Source organism: Lissotriton vulgaris, chromosome 10 (genome assembly GCF_964263255.1).
Source record: "Lissotriton vulgaris chromosome 10, aLisVul1.2, whole genome shotgun sequence".
Taxonomy (NCBI): domain Eukaryota; kingdom Metazoa; phylum Chordata; class Amphibia; order Caudata; family Salamandridae; genus Lissotriton; species Lissotriton vulgaris.
In genome coordinates, this window is record NC_141698.1 from 179,795,226 (window position 1) to 179,812,958 (window position 17,733).

Sequence of the window (17,733 nt, forward strand, 5' to 3'; positions counted from 1 at the left end):
CTTGAAAATCTTGGGTACTCTCCACACTCAAAGGTAGTAGGTAGCATATTACACTTTCCACATCTGCAATTTTAGTGATGTTAAAAAAAAAAAAACAGTCCATTAATCCTCACTAATCCAAGAGTACAGATTTAGTAATGCCAGTAATAAGTTATGGAAAAAACATAAGTAAAAACAAAAGATTTTAATGAGAAAAAAACAGTTTTAGTTTAGATGTAATAAAACCGTGAACTCAAACAACCTTTTCCAATACTTTCTTTTTATTTGGGTGGCACAGTTCTGCAAAACACATCTCCCAACCAAACCCATACTTTTCGTTCAACATAGTTTCATAATTGCACACAGTTGCCTACAAATATCTTGCAAAACGGTACTATCCTTTGTCCATTCAATTGTTTCTTTCTTTTACCACAAGGTCACAATACAGAATGATTTAAATTTTAGCTTACCAAACTATTTTGTAAACAAAAGATAAAGGTGTCACAAATCAATATTTTTGAATGAAAGAAAAAAAAAAGCTAAAAGAAATTAAGTTATTTCTCATTTATGGCAAGTTGTTTATTATAAACCCCAGTACGAAGACTTTAGAAAATTACATTAATCGTTCATTTTGGATTTTAGCTGGCAAATAACTGAAACAGTTACCCTCACACCAAGACCTGAACACTCTGTGGCAACTAGACCACAAAATGAATTACATCGATTCTCTGCCTCAGCGGAGTTATTAGCTCAATTAAAAACTCAAATACACATACAATGTATACAAACAGGTGTTAATGTATAAATTATGTATTATGGAAACTCATGAGATTCCTGAAACCATCAGTAAAAACAGTGCACACAGCATATGAAAGGCACATAATGTTTGACAAGCAATGTAAAAGGAGAACATTAAAAAATCTGCAAATACTTTTGCATGAAATACAAATATTTGCTTGCACAGAGCGTAACTGTAGGCCGTGTCCATTTACGCTTGAACATCATAAGTTGTTGCAAGTAAATCTTTATTTTTTATTGCTGGGGTAAAAAAAAAAGGGCGGAAACTTTTTTTTTTTACAACCTCTTACCGCACTCCAAGAGCTTCCCGATAGAGAAGGTAATTTAGGATACCGAGACTAGTACACAATATCAGGACCACCACAACAACCAGCAGCACGCTAATTTGAAAATGCAAATTTGCTCGTCCTCTCCTGTAGCCAAAAACTTGTATAATACGAAGACACGTGAAATGAGCTACAAAATTATTTCTGTATCTCATTTTCAAAAAAGGTGCAGCTTTTGCTAAAAATCAAATTTGCCATTGATCGGACGTTAATGATTTTGTAACACTGCAGTAAAGTGAAAGATGACCATTTTCATTCTGTAAAACATGAGACAATGCTCTTTCCCACTCAATGTATTATACCGAACTTAACATTTTTTAATGTAGCTGATGCACTGAAATAAAATTTAAAAAGATGAACTGGTGTAGGGCTTTACATTTCTTTATATTGCCCAGTAGCCGTCAGGCCCACGAGCCTATATCAATCCATATGTACATTTTTATATATTTCTTCTTTTTAAAATCTAAGCACCACCAACTTACACAATTTTCATAGCAGCCAGAAAATGCAGGTTAATTGTTTTACCACAGCAGCCCAGCATCGGTCTCACTAAATACAGAACTGATGCAGAGGTGACATTTTAAGTAAAAAGCAGCACTTTGGCACAAAAGCCTTGAGTAACTTTAACAAGGTATTTAAGCATTTCAAAGTCCAATATCATTTGGAAAGACAGAAACTGCTTCTTTTTCAAAGAGGTAATATCAAGCGTCAATGTCTGTACAGCAACAAACGCAGTAGAAATCCTAAATGTAATGTAGAAATTGTTTTAGTGTGGATCAACACTTGTAGGGTGACTTTCATTAACATTTTTAGATTAAATATACATATGCTCATATATAGAAAAACAATGTGTTACATTCCCTATTTTCAATGTGAAAACAGAAGAACGCAATTCAGAATCATTGTGCATTTCACAGGGATCCTCTTTAAAAGGAGCCACAAAAATAATTTGTAATAAAACTAATTTCTACTTTTTATATTTAAGCATTACGCTCAAGTTAGGAGCAATCCTATACTTGAGCAGAATGCTGGATCTGTCCACTTCCATCATTCTGATGGTGTTTGGTTCCCCTGAAGGACAATACGAGAATTGTTACCTTGTTACCACAGGATAAGTGGCTTCTGACATTCTAGAGGATCCATATCATGGCTGACACCATCTACCCAACCAGAGCCCCCTTTCAACTAGCAGCATATGTCTGCACCACCATCAGCACTGCAGCTCAAGTACAAGTCTGTAGAACTCAAACACCAACACCACACACATGCTTCAATTCCTCACATATTGTGTCTTACAAGCCACCCAGAGAGGCAACGCCATGTAACATGTCTTTCCTGTTTACATACCCTTCGATGGGTTCTCTGAAGGCGCGGAACACACATGCACGACACACCACTATTGATGTCACTTTTTTTTCCCCCAACGAAAGCCACGTGAGCAGGACTCGATGAGACAGAACAAGAAATGAAGGGCGTTGTTACAGAAGGTATCCTACAAACCAGATTAAAAAGGAAACGGATGCTTGGATGATGGAATTATCTCCATCAGTGGTGCTCTTGGGCCAGACAACATTCATGTTTTCTGTCCAGTCTGTTCATCGGGAGAGGTGAGCAGTAGGTCCAGCTGCTTAGGACAGAGTCTAGAGTCACCCTGCTGACTGCACCCTCTTTTGTCACGATTGCAGCGTTCCTCTGTTGTACCAATGTCACCGGAATTCATAGATTGGTGCACTGTGTTCAGGGACATGAGTGAGATTTAAAGACTGATACCTGCAAAGAAATACAGAACACAGTTACAAATAGCTTGGGGAGGGCAACATCCAGCTGATCTGAATGTTTAACAAGTGTGTCTTTTCAGAAGCATTACGTCAACATATCGAAAAAAGCGAGTTCTTCCCATAACTCTGTGGTAAACTATAAAGTTTTCAACTAAGACTTCTACAACTGTGACAAAGCAAAGTTGCCTGTACAAGAAAACAAAACAAAAAACAATACAATGCGAGACACTGGTATGCTTTGGAGAGAAGCAATAACGTTTTAACTAGTATATTTACAGGGACACACAGCTACCATGCTATTTTAACTGCTACACTTGTGCATGTAAACTTGCCATGAGGAGAAAAAAAAATAGTGTGTACACATTTCATTGATCTATTAAAAATGGTGTAACAGTCTTACTTCAGTCCTCTAAAGAACTGGCAGACGTGGGCTCGCTAATTAGGAGAAAATCACGTTTTCCACCACTGGACCATCTCAACAGACTGTGGGTGGGTACCAATGTGCCTAGTTACTGAGTGTAAATCAGGAAGACACACACCATGCTAGGTCTGTTAAAGAGGTTCAGCTTTTTTTGCACATGGAATAAACCTCTTAAACAAGCAGTGTTTTTGTTCAAAATAATTAACTGGAGTTCATAATGTTGCAAAAGTACAAAAATATATTAGACATGAATTGAAGCTGGGAAATGGAGTAAACCACATTTGTTTGTACAGGGTTGTTGGGAGGACAGTTCCTTCACTGTAGGCAATAAGTAATCTCAAGCAAAGGACGCCTGTTACTTCTTTTCAAATAAGAGTGATGATACCAATGTAAAATGCACAACGACAAAAAGCAAGCATTAGCAAAGCAAAGCCAATAGGTCTCGCCTATCGGAGAGCTAATGGCCTTCTCAATTTCTTTCAGTCATGTTGTACAGCTGCAGGGTTGCTGTGCAGTACCGCTGAAAGTGAGAAAAAAAGTGCACTGACACAAGGATCAGTGATCCGTTTTCTTAATATGGGATTATTCTCTACCTTCACAAAAAAAAGTTTTTAATCCGAGCTGAAGGTCATTGTTGCGGACTTGCAAGAAGACAGAACCAAAAAGTCCATATAGAGCAGGGAGTGCAATGCCGTTTGCATCCTAGTGTATCTTGACAAACGTTGGCGTGATTTTGTTTGTTGCAGGCAGAACAGGACCGGGCAAGAAATAAAGAGGGAGGGGAAGAAGGAGGCAAGCCACAAACCAATAAGGAAGAAGCAAAGCCGGCACTTAATGACCAAACAAAAGCAAGGAAATGAGCGAGGATAAAGTCAACCTATGGTAAGCAATGGGTGGGCTCTTTGCCCACTAAGTAAACAAAATGTCTTGCACCTAACAGAACTTGCACAGTCTCATATGAGACAAAGTATAGGGTGTGGGAGCGTGAGAGAGTGCAAGAGCGTGAACTGTCAAAGAGGTGAAGGTTCACGCAAAACATACTGCAGGGCATAAGACAACCGAAAGTGCCCCAAAACATTTGTGTCCCACAAGAGGGGAAACTGCCTTTCCCAAGCAAGTATATATATATTCTTTTTAAATAACGTACTGTTGGACTTGGCCTTTTTGGCTAAACTTTATGCTTTCCCCCCTAGACCGTTTTCCTGACAGAGTAGCCAATTTAGATGATTTGGGTACTTAGTCACTGCTGATCAGGGTCAAAGTACAAGTGTTCCCTGTGTAAAGTTTAATGGTAATTGGTTGGCCATTATTGGTATGTTTGCCTTACTAGTAAAGTCCTGAGTGATGTGCGCTGTGTGTGCCAGGGCTAGTAATGCAAAGGTGCACGGAGAAGGGAACTCGGGCCTGCGCTCAGTTTACTAAGTTAGCATTTTGTCCTGACAAGTGCAACCACTTGTCAGGCCTTACTTTCCCTTTTTCATACACATAGGTGCCCTGTGGTAGGTCCCAGGTAATTCCTGGGAAGGGTGCAGTGTAAGTAAAAGGCATGACATATACTAAGCTGTGTGTTAGTCCAGACAGTGAAAAACACTCCATTTCGGGTTTCACTGCTGAAAGGCCATCCTGCCCATAGGACAGAATGGGGGAGGGCTAGGTGTTGTATTTGTTAGCCTAGTTTCCTATACGTTTAAAATGAAGAGGTGAAGTTTAGTATGTTTGAAGTCAGTGTCATAACATCTTTCTGTGAAGGTTGTTTTGCCACTGTGTGTTCAGAAACCAATCTTTTAGAAAGTGGGTGAGTTTTGTGCTTCAAGCATTTCTGGGCATCTCTGTTGAATATGGATCGACTGTCTGGATCTGAAAGGTGAGAGAAGCTGGAAGAGGTCTTGAACCAGGGAGGGGTTGAGATGGCACCAGGCTAACCAGCAATGGAGAATAGGGGGCGGAGAAGGGAGGGAGACACCCATAACTGATTTAGACAGGTGTTGGGGACCCCTGAGCACAAAGAACTTCAAAGACATGAAGGGGTATAACAAAAATATCTGAATTTGATGTAGTTTTGAATGGCGACATGGACAGGTTGAGTCTGCAAAGGCTTTGACCTCTTTTGTGGTCAAGAAGGACCTCTGCCAAGGAAGAAGGTGCTGAAGAGACTGCTGGAAGGACTGACCCTTGCTTTGTGATCTGGGGCTGGCCTGCGGTTTGTAGCTTTTACTAAGGCAGAGACCTAAGAGGAAATTGCAGTGGGTGGTGTGTCCCCCCCTTCTTGAACAGGACTGTGCTGTGTCCTGAACTTCAAGGGCCCGAGGTGAGCTGGCTCCCGGTTTGGAAACAAAGGAACAGTAGCGTGGATCACAACCTGGGGTGGGGTGCGGGCTCGGAGGGACACTCTCTCGGCCCGGATCGAGGCCAGTGCTGGCCCAAGGAGGGCAGTACTGGGGCTGGAGTGAGAAGGAGTACTTTTGTTTCATCATTGATCCATGTTGGGGGCAGCTGCTAATGGAGCACCTAGATTGTCATATTACACTTTGCATTATTGCTGCTAACGAACTGTCGTATGACGCCTGACCTTATTTGTGCCTGAAGAACTACATGCTTGGTGCGCTACGCACTGCACATTGCATTATTTCTTCATTGCACAGTACATGATTGTAGCGTGACACATTGCTTTGTTTCTTCCTTGCACATGGCATGCTGGTAGTGATACGCATTGCATTTATTCCTTCTATTGCAAAGTACATGACTGTGGCGCTACGTATGGCATGGTTTCTCTATTGCTTATTGCACGGAACAGGAGTATATCGTTACGCATAGCAGTATTTCTTTTCTTTTGCAACGCGTGTGATTCTAGCAATACGACCTGCCTAACCTTTTAGAAACGGTTAGAAGTAAGCTTAACTGTTGGTTAGAAGCGGTGGTTGGGATTAGAAGCTACCAATCCACAGGAAGGAATGCTACCCATTATTATATGTTGGTTTTGTATCATGTGGTCATATCGTATATCTTCTTATATAAAGATTATAATCGTTTTATACCAAACTCGTGTGGAGTCCATTTGTGGTGACATCATTGGGTTGCTGCGAGTGTGGTTGCACATGCTGTAAACTCGTGCCTTGGAGATAAGCCAGGCTGCTCGTGCCAAGCAACTAAGAGGGTGTGCAGGGCTATCTCAGACTGTGTCCTTACTTAGCCTAACATTGAAACGAGTGGTCCGCATCTCACAACAGCGGTGTGGGACAGGGACTCCCGCATCAAGCATTTGGTGACGGCGGTGAGGGATAAGGACCCCCACTTCCAACACATACTTTTTGTGATTTTAAAAAAAAAAAAGGATTTTACACTTTATGGCTAGGTAAAGGGTGGTGAAGGTAACTTGATTGTTCAGAAGTGGTAAAGGGTAGGGATGGGTAGAACTCGTGGAATTGGACTCCGTGGAATTCCACAGGGTTCCACCAATGGGCAGAAATAGGCACATTACTCTGCTCACACTGCGATTTAGCACCGGGAGCGTGTTCCGCACTGAAAAATCAGCACAAACGTCACCACGTTGCGTGCTAGAGGACGCAGCTGCTACTCCAGTTGAATTTGCTGCCACTCAAGTAGATTCTCTACTCTAGCGACGGCATGCTGACAGCAAATGGTTGGGACTGCCCGCGTTACAAAAATCTCGCAGGATGTCCTAGCGACAATAAATCACACTAGGGGATGCCAAATCGCACTCGCCAACTTACAATCTGGAGCTGCGCACGAGAAATAAATTCCACCATGCGGCAAATGGCAGAATTTGGTCAGAACTCCATGTTACTCTATTGTCACAATTCCACCAGCGGTACAGAATCTTTTGCCCACCACTAGTAAAGGGAGGTGAGGTTGACTTGAGGGTTCAGGGGTGGGTAGGGAAAAGGGAGGTAAGGCTGATTTGAGGGCTGAGGGTTGGGTAAAGGGAGGCAAGAGGGACTTGAGGGTTCAAGGGTGGGTAAGGGTGAGGATGACTTCAGGGTTCAGGGGTGGGTTGAAGTAAAGCGAAGTGAAGGTGACTTGAGAGTTCAGTGGTGGGTAAGTGTAAAGGTGGTGAGGGTGACTTGATTGGACAGTATGATATGGCCTGTCATTGTACAGTATGGTATGGACTGGACGGCCATTGTATGGTAAGGACTGTTATTGAATAGTATGGCATTGTATAAAATGGTATGTTACGGTCGGTTATTGTATAGTATGTCATGACCTGTCATTGTAGCGTATATTATGATATGAGAATGGTTTGGCTGATTGAGACGCACACCTTATGAACTGCTAAAATTATTCAAACACATGTATTTATGAAAGTGATAACACCAGTTGGTACAATTTTAGTTAGGAACATGTATCTTACGTTGGCTTTCCCAAATTGGGAAGGAAGGCAGCTTTGCAAAGTCTGCGATTACAAGGAGGACAAGTTATAAACAAACATTGCTACTGAATGCTGCAGCATGTATCATACTGTAACATTTATATTGTGCTTACAACCCCTATGTGCAGCGCAGAAGCACTTGCCTACATGGGTAGCACGCTAAAGCATGTTGGGTTTGTGGCTGCAAGGATGTTGAATTATTTTGATCCTATGTGGGAAATGTTTCCAAGTTGTGGCTGATAACCACTGAGTAGCGGTTATCGTGTTAATGGATGCATCAGTTATGCAGTGTGAGGGATGAAGTGTGAGAGAGGCAAGCAGTTTATGGTTTTCAGTAAGCTGCCAGCTATGAGCAGCTGTGCCGGTCACTTATGCTATTTCTTATTTTCATAGTCCACTGAGCGGATTACTGCATTAGATTAAAAAAAGATCTCAGAATTGACAAAGTTTAGGAACCTGAGCAGATATACGTTGAAGAGATCTGTTGGGATGGATTTTGATACGATCATCCCAAATCTCATTGCCAATTGTGAGAAGTCAAAAGCGGTCATAGTATGTAGCTATTTGGAACCCACAATGGTGGGTTAAATTAAAATCCTCCGTTGGTCAGCAGCATAAGACAAATCTCTTTAGTTATTTGCATGTTCAGTTGGTGATGGTTGGTGTATTGTTGATGACTAGTAAACTACTATGGCACCAGGTGATCAACAACACCCACACCACTGTTCTCTTATGGGAGTGTGAAAGTATTAAGCAGAATAAGGAAATTTTCCTAAAGTTTGTATCAACTACAATGAACTGCCCAACCGAGTGTCCAAGTATTAGTATGAGGCAGGAGGGTTAGTTATATGTTGAATTGCAATTACATTTATATAGCACTAACTACCCCTGAAGAGGTACTGTATCAATTTACTAAGTGTTGAATGCCTCTTTGGAACTCAGGGTTAGTAGATCTTTTTTATTTTGGGTTATCAGGATTAGTCTTGTGCTCTCAAATAAATTGTACCATGCATTTACTCCAGTTTGTATAAGGTCAAAAGTAGTCAGATGTGATAATTTAGTGGGAGATATGTGAATTCATGCATTAGTTGGTGGTATTAATAGAAGAGCTACAGGAGATTAGGTATTGTTAGGTTACTGGGGTATGACCTTTAAAGGAGAAGTTGTGATCTTTGAAACCAGGTGAGGAACTAGCAGAGATACAATAGGGATTAAGGGAATCATGATTGTTACTTCGAGTAGGCCGTGTTCAGAGAAAGGAGGCATGCAGAAGATGGAAAGGAAGGAGAGTCGTTGAAAAGAAAATAAGTCAAGAATTGAAAGTTTTAAAATCAAAAGTATTTGTATGTGTAGCAAAATTATTTTAGGCCATGCACCAGCGCACACACATACAACCATTACCTGTTGGTCAAGATCAGTTTTCATGTACAGTTTTTAGGAATATTGTGGAGGCTTTTGGAGACTACATGCAAACATGTAGAAAGAAATAACATGGTTTGCAAGTGTTACAATATTACTGTATGCATTACACTAGTGCACACACATACAATCATCACTTATAGGTAAATTGACTTAAAGTTTGGTTTCATTTTTCCATAAAATGTGATGGAAGGAACACACTAGACAGGTATTTTGTACTTTCAATGTGTATGCTAGAGGTGCTCCTCCCCTTTCCCTCTGATGATCGCAGAGGGATTACTGAGAACAGAATCTGTCTTAAGGAAAAAAACTCTAAAGAGAGGGGGTAAAAAAGCAGCTAAAAAATGAAATGGAACGACACAGGAATGCTTAAAAAGACCAAACAATACACAGACAAAAATGTACGGGCTTGGCCAACCATCATGGCTGCACGAACATGATCATTACGAACTCCCCCCACATTTGCAGAAAAAAACTAGTTTTTTTGCCTCCAATCCACCCCCAATGTGACTTCTTTGGGGAAAAGGAACTCAAGACTGCGGGCAGACCAGAATGTAGCACCTGGGTCCTATTGATGGCGATGTGCGGAGGCAACTCAGACTCTCCATACAGAAGAACGGACAGCCACGAGTCTTTGCGGAGGAGTGGGGAGAGACTGACCTCCCAGCCGATGCGAAAAGGAGACTCCATCCAAGTGGTGAGCCTTCGGGTATTATCTGCATGCCCAAGACACCCCATGACAACGCTCCCCAAGCCTCTGGGGACTGCAGTGGCCTCCGGTGGGGAGCCAGACGATGCAGCTGGAAGACTAGGGGGCCCCTGAGGTGCTGAGAGGGGCTGGGGCCTGAAGGGCGTCCTTCAAGCTACCCTCAATGAGTGCAAACCAGTGAGGGCTGATTGAAGGCGTCTGGGTGGCACCTTGAGGTACTTCAAGATGTCTCCTGCCCCAGGTAGCATACTTCTGGGCAGCTAGCAACCCCTTGGGATTAAGTGCGAAGGAGACAGCCGGCCTACCTCCGCTCTAGCAACAAGGTAAGGCCGGCGGAGCAACTGGTGGAGGGAGCAAATTGGAGTCGAGACTTGCGACTCGCAGACACAGGGTTTCCTGGATTTCTTGGCATCTGGAAGCACACCCTTTCTCCTGATGACTGTTGCTGCACACAGATTGCCACTCAGATTCAGCACGGTCCTCAACATGCAGTTGAACAGTGCCTCATGATCCCCTCATGACGCATCTCTCCAAAGAATAGCAATACTTCACATGCGGTCAGTCGAACAGAGTTTCAAGTTACTTCCAACCCACGGACACTCAGAACCCACCCACACCTGCGGCCTCCAAGAAATGGCTCTCACAAAGGAGACTCACAAATGCAAAAGAGGGGCTCGCTACTCCAAGAGTCCGTATAAGACTTGACCATCGCAAATAAATTCTCTTGGAGATCTGAATTCAATCACCTTGATCGTTAATAACTTCTTTCGGTATCACACACTCATACACACTTGTCTTCAAAGGAACCAAAAAGACCATCCTCAGTTATCGAATTTAATATAAAAAAATATATATTCAATAAGTTCATCAAGCAAAATCAATCTAAAACCAGATAATACAAAACATAAAAATCATGTGGAGCTATATCGGAGATACACAATACAAGGAGAGACAACACATAAGACCTACACATCTGTCATAAAATTAAGTTAATTTGCAGCAATCAGTTGGAGTAACACATTGTCTAATATTTTCTCAACATGTGAAACTTTGTTCCTCAAAATTACCAAAACAAGGCATCAACGCGTTGAAGAAACAGGATAAGACTACCTTCCTCAGGACAACAAGAATATATCCATCCAAACGATTTATACAGCATTTGCCTATATTCACTCTAGGGTGAGGCAAGCTCAACTTTGTTCGGACCCCTCTTAAAAACTTGGAGATAAACCCCATGTCCTATTTTCAATAAAGATCTGCTTCTTGTAATATGTATTCAAGGCATGTAGCGCTAGACAAGTCACTAGGCAGGTGTGTTCTACGCTTCATTAAAAGCTTTTCAATTGGATAAATTCCTCCTGTATGGGCATTACGTGAACTTGAAAGTATAGTGCATTTGGCTCAAACTACCTTCCTTCACACTTTTTAAAAAACCTTTAAGGGGCTTTGCCGAAGGAGAACCTATACTTCAGTGGAAGTTAAATCTTAACTGGAACCCTCAGATAGCAAACATCCTCAGAGCACACAGAAAGCTTAATAAAAGCGCTTAAACAGAGGGTTCACTCGCACGGCCTGATCAACGCTTGGTGTAAATTTCACCAGAATACTCGGAATTACAACTATCACTCTCACCGCACATACTCGAGGTTGGACCATATAATTATTAGCCAATCCCTAGTACAAAATATCTTTGCTCCGGAATTTCATGCAATCGTGGTAACGGATCAAGCTCCAGTTAGCCTCATGTTGGAATGGAGAGTCCCTACACCTAAGCTACACCAATGGTTCTTCCCAAGTTCCTAGACTAGAGATAGTTTATTCCGGGATGAACTACGCAAAACCATTAGAGACTTATTGCACAAGAATAGGTCTCAAAATACTGATCTGGCAACCACCTGGGACGCTTTCAAGGCAGTTATTAGGGATAAATATATTTCCCTCAGGTCCATGCTCAACAAGCAAATGACCCAAGACAGATTAACATGAGGCAGATCTTAGACTAGCTGAACACACCCATGTGGCCTGCAGGGGAAGCATGGAGGACGCGTCTTAATATCGTTCCGCCATCTATCCCTTTAATTGGCACATTTATCCAGCATCGCCACAATTTGCTGTCATTTGGCTGTACCTGATGTCCCTGTGACACCCCACCCCAAGGGCCCTGCGGAGGTCGAAATTGTGCCTCAACAGTGAGTTTACGGCCTTTGTAGCGGAGCGCCGGAGAGCGGACTGAGGTCCGCGGCCGTAATCTATCAGGAGAAGCGCCTGCAACTGAGCCCCAGTGAAAACTGTATTCCAGTGGGATAGTGGTCCGCGAGTCGACAAGCAGGGATGAGAAGAGGCGTTGAGAAGTGCGGACAATGAGGTTCTGGAGAGCGCTGTGGGTGTTTGAGACGATCAGGATGGGCCCGCAATATGAGGAGCAGCGACGGTGGTGAGGTGGCCCCCGCTGGACGAACGGAGGCCAAAAGTGAGATGGGAGAGCCACACAGGCCTATGATAGGCCCGGAGACTGACAACGGAGCTTGGCCGTGACCCGATGTGGACGGCGACCGGAGACCGGTTTGGAGAGAGACGCCTGGCGGTGCAGGTACAGGCTGCTCTGGTACACCCAGCCGGAAGCGGTAAGGGGCAAGAAGCATTGGCACTGACCCGGGGCGAAGACACAAAATGGGCTGACGTGTGGTGCGGGCGCAGAGGACGACATAGCCAGGTGTAGGTCTACTGCAGGAGTGACACTCGCAGGGCCGGTGGAGCAGTGTAGCACCCTGGTGCCCCACCGATTGCAGGGAAGAGGGTTGGTACCGTTGGCAGCAGCGGAGGTAGTATGCGGCGAGGGACAGCATAAGGCCCATGTGTTCGGCCTGGGGAGGAGCGCACCTGTGGTCCTGAAGAGCTGTGCAGGGCCCCCTCGATGCAGGATCCTATTAGCCTTGCCCCGTGGGCAGCAGAGTAATTACAATGCATGATCAGCGGAGTGTGGAGGCCAAGGGACTACATGTGTGGAGGCCAAGGGACTACATATGTGAGGCCGGGACAAACCAGCTGACCACTGAGGTGTTCAGCCCACGCACGTGGCTAACTAATGAGACTATGAATCAGCGCCATAGGTAAGACACTGGCCGTGCCTCTGTAGGCCTGTGACACGATGACTGTGGGGATAGATTCAGAATGTGCCCCCACACATCGCATGCAGAGTTCATTCACGCACTCAAGATGAATGTGAGAAGAATGAGGCGCACCAGAGGCGCTGGTTCAAGGGCCTCCTCGCAAGCTGCAGGCACCAGTGAAGCAGGTCCTCCGCATCAGGTGGTGGAGCAGAAGCCCCGGGATGACCACCTGGATGCTATCCTGAACACAATTGAGCGCTCGTGCATCAATGGAAGCTAAGTTCAATAAAGTGGCCCTGGATCTCAAGTTGTTGCACACCGACCACCGGAACCTGAAAGACCAGGTCACTGCTGAGGAGCAGGCGGTACCTGAACTGAAGCCGGCCACAGAATTTCAAGAAAAGCAGCAGAATGCCCCCGAGGTCCGGATCAGATACAATGTCCAGCTGATTGGGCTGCCGGAAGGAGTGGAAGGACAAGACGTGGTCACCTTCCTGGAGCAATGCCTCAATACCATCTTGCCAAATACAGAGTTCTCCCCGTTCTCCCCTCTGCGTCCTGGGGGGTTGTTCTAAGCTATACTTTATGGTGATGTGTCATTAGATGACTCCGGGGGATTCATGATGGTACACCCTGCATGGTTACACAGCCCTCTGTTGGACACGTGGTTGTGCTGCTGTATTTTATGTTTGGGCGACACCTCAATGTTGTGAGGGTTGCTCTTATAATGTTTTTTTTCCCCTTGTTGGTTTATCCCGCTACCCCTTTACTGCAAAAGTCTCTTGGGGGCTTGGTAGATATTGCTATGCATATCCGACAGCTATTTAACGGGGTCCGGGAGGGTTGGGACATCATCATATTTTGTTTACTTACCTTAGCTCCAAGTTGGGTCATGTGATACTTACCTGGAATGTGCAGGGTCTCCAAACGCATTCCCGCAAGTATGCGGTATACTCCTATCTTAAAAGTCATAACGTGCATATAGCACTCTTTCAGGAGACGCACTTAAATGTGGTAGAGATCGCCAGGTTGCAAGGCAGATGGAGGGGTATAATATACACCACAGATTACTCTTTGTTTGCTAGGGGAGCCCTCATTTGGATAGGTCCTGGGACGCCTTTCATAATGAATGAGGTCCTTGTTGATAGGGATGGCAGATATGAACTCATAAAAAGGTAAGTTAGATGGACGGCACATTATTGGAGACGTGTATGCCCCGTATGTGGGTCAGGGTCAGTTCTTTAGTAAGCTATCCCTTGCAATGAGGAAATGGTGTGAGGTCCCGTGGTTACTGGGCAGGGACTTTAATAGCGTTCTAGACGTGAGGATGGATAGATCCCCCTCCCCCCCCCACTTCGGGGCATAGCCGCCATGACTAATTCTACAGTGTTGAATGGTTGGGCAGATGGATGGGGTCTAGTTGACGTCTGGAGACATTGTAATCCTGGGAAGAGGGTGTACTTTCTTATCAGTACCCCATAACCTGCATGTCCAACTTGACAGGTTTCTTGGATCCCCCTCCCTATTTCCATAAGTTTCAAGCTCGGAGAATTGGGGACATACGCATTCCGACCACAACTCCCACTGTCACACTGGCCTGGGAGGGTGGCATTCCTGGGGATCCTACCTGGAGGCTGCAGCCAGTGATGCTTGAGGATTTAGTGTTCCGGGAGGCAGTTGGAGAGGCTATAGGGGAATACACTACACTCAACACAGGGACAGCCATCTCTTCGTTAGTGGAATGAGTGGCCATGAAGGTTACCTTGTGAGGGAAGTGCCTGGGACTGTGCTGGGGGCTACGAAAGCAGATGGCATCAGACCTGATCGGTATAGAAAGGTGGCTGCTGTCGTTGGAGTCCAGAGCGCTTGAAAAACGCTGAGGAAATGACCTCCTTGGCAGAAGTTTACAAGAAGCATGCAGCACTGTTAGAGAGGCAACGCTGTTCCAACTTTGCGGCACATTCAGCGTCCACGCATGCCAAGGCGGACCTGTCGGTGCTTCTTCTCACTTGGTTAATCAAATGGTGAAGTAGTGTGGCTCACTGGTTAGAGGCGGCAGACCCGAGAGCAGAGGACGGCCCGGGACCAGGGTTCGATTCCCGGCGCGGCAGGTTTCTGGACCAGGGTCAGCGGACTCGATAATTCTCTCGCCTCGGTGCCCACTCTGATCAGCAATCACACTCGGCAACTCTGGGCATTAGCTTCCCTTATCTTCACTAACGGCCCCACCAGACCCCCGGGGATGCCTGGTCTCACCCTGGAGATACCCATTAAGGGACCATCTCTCAGGGAAGCCAGGAAGGGTTTCGCAGCGGTCGAAGCGCCTTGGGACCCTACGGGTAAGTAGTGCGCTATATAAATGCCAATACATACAAACAGGAGCAGTCAGTTGGCCCATTACTGCGCACCGATCTTCGGAAGGGGAATCAAACACACAACTAGAAAAACATGGCGAGCTGTCCACGCATTTTACGCAACTTTATAGGTCTGCTCGAAAGGTCCCTGAGGGGGCGATACAGGAGTTTCTAGACAGACTTTCTTTTCCAGCCCTGACGAGGGAGCAGCGGATGGAGCTGGATGTGCTGCTCATGCTAAACAAAGTTATGGGTACAATGAGGGCCCTGCCATCTGGGAAGTGTCCAGGCCCGACTGATTTCCTCATGAATTTTACAAGTCATATACTGACCCCCTTGAGCCTGCAATTACTTAAAGTATAAACAGAAACACTTGAAAACGTTTCCCTTCCAACCTCAATGGACTGAAGCTACTCTGATCACACTTGCCAAGCCGGATAGGGACCTACTTCCACAGGTGCCTACCGCCCCTTAGCACTACTGAATAGCGATTATAAGATCCTCGTGGGCATCCTGGCAAACAGATTAGCACCTGTGATCCAGCAATTGGTCCACCACGATCGAAACGGATTTGTGCTGGTCCGAAATACATGGCTTAACTTACGACGGCTAACCCTTTTTAGGTCTCGCCTGAGCCAGCGCATGCGCTGCTCTGGTGAGACTTTTAGTAAGTGGGCTTAAAAAAGCGTGCAGTTACGTGCACAGTTACGAGCACAGGCGCCATATGGCTTTCCTGTCTCGTCATGGCTCATTAAGTGCATCGCTCGCGGGCACCCTTACAGCCCGCGATCGTGATCAGTTTCACTTTAGCAGCCAATTATCGTTAATGGCTTCCAGACATGTCTTCTTTTTTAAAAACATTTTTTTTACTTTTAACGCGCGCATGTTATTTGTGTGTTCTTACAGCTCTTCTGGTGCCAGGGTGGTAGCGATAGACAACAAAATCGAGCAAGCCATGGTATGTATCCACTCTACCTGCATGTTTAATGTTCCTTAGATGGAGTTGGTCTTGATTGACTTATTCGTGCACGTTTTACCTAAACACTGGTTGACAGTGGGTTTGTGTAATATGCAGGTTTGTTTTGTTAAATCCCAGTCTCTGTACTGCTATCCTTATTAAGGTATTGTTGAAACATACGCTTTCAATAATACACATCAAAAGTGTGTTTATTTTCTCCGTTTTTAGTTTGTATGTGGAGTTGGGGCGAAGCGATTAACCTCCTTGCCTGTGTTACTGTGGTGCAGTGCTGTGCGCCAGGATCTTCTGTGCACTGGAGCGTTAATCGTTCTTCTCACGCGATATCACTACCCTCCTTGTTTTACGTCCCACTATTGCTAGGCAAACAGGCATCTGCAATAACTTTTAGGTTGGGCTCTAGGAAGATGTGTCTAGATGCCCTTCCGTCTTGCAATTCATTTCAGCAGCCCCGATTAGCCCATTGAAACGGGCACCTCCCGATCACTAGGAGATGCTTTAACACTGCCCCTTTAAATTTCCTGCCATGGCGGGCAATTTGGTGCAGACCCCATCTGAGACAACTTTTAGGTCTTGCTTCTGACATCGCATGGTTTAGCACGGGCCTATAATGTATTTAATTATTGTGAACAATGTGCCTGTCCATAGTTGAACAGCACGGGCTCGAATTTCATAATAACGGATGGTCTCTGGCGTTCCTGTAGGAGTAGAGTCAGTGTACTGAGGACATCGGCTTAATTTCCTTATTTGCTTATTTTATTTTGCTTGCTATTTCATGCTGACATTTGAGGCAATATTTAAAACTCTTGCATCCGAACGTATTTTGCCTAACATAATAAAGGTTAAATCTATGATTGTTGGGTGAGATAATATTCCTTGACTTCTATTTCTGTAGAGATATGCTCTACAAAGAAGTTTGGAAATCGCTTTTGGTGCGCGCTCTGTCTTGAGTTTAAAACTTTTTTTGGTCATGCGTATGTAGTAATTTCGTTTCAACAACAGCTGCCTATTTGAAGCACATTTTAGCAGGATATATCCCCACCACTTACCTTTCACTCCTCGGGGAGCAGGGACCTGCGAGGCTACAGGCAGCATATGCAATGAGCTTTAATGAAACGTTTATCTCCTTAAAAATGATTTTAAAAATTCTCCTAATCCACACTCACGCAGCGCGTGAACATACATTTGTGACTATTGTTTCCCTCAGCACAGGCAGGCACCCTCTTTATCAGGCCAAGCAGTGGGCGGGCAGATAGTTAATAAGCCCAGGATTGGAGTGTTTCCCTACTTCGCAAAGGATGAGCATGGTTAGGTGGTCTCTACTACTCGGTGCTTTTGGAATTTCAGTGTTAATACAAATTAATTCTAAATGGCATTTCCACTCCCTGCCTCAGCAAAGAGGCCACCAATTGAATGAGCAGTGTGTGAACTTGCAGTGAGAAGGACCAGTGTACGTTCTGTTCCGCTTGGGGG

General features: G+C 44.7%; 1 protein-coding gene across 1 annotated transcript in view; it reads right to left on the minus strand.

Annotated features, from left to right (window-relative positions):
• Window positions 1–239: 239 nt before the first annotated feature.
• Window positions 240–17,733, minus strand: part of GID4 (GID complex subunit 4 homolog) — a 121,556-nt gene continuing 104,062 nt past the window's right edge. Inside the window, exon 6 of the mRNA XM_086940830.1 lies at window positions 240–2,873. Within this exon, the coding sequence (XP_086796956.1) occupies window positions 2,810–2,873 (64 nt within the window). The 3' untranslated portion in view covers window positions 240–2,809. The remainder of the gene's footprint in view (window positions 2,874–17,733) is intronic.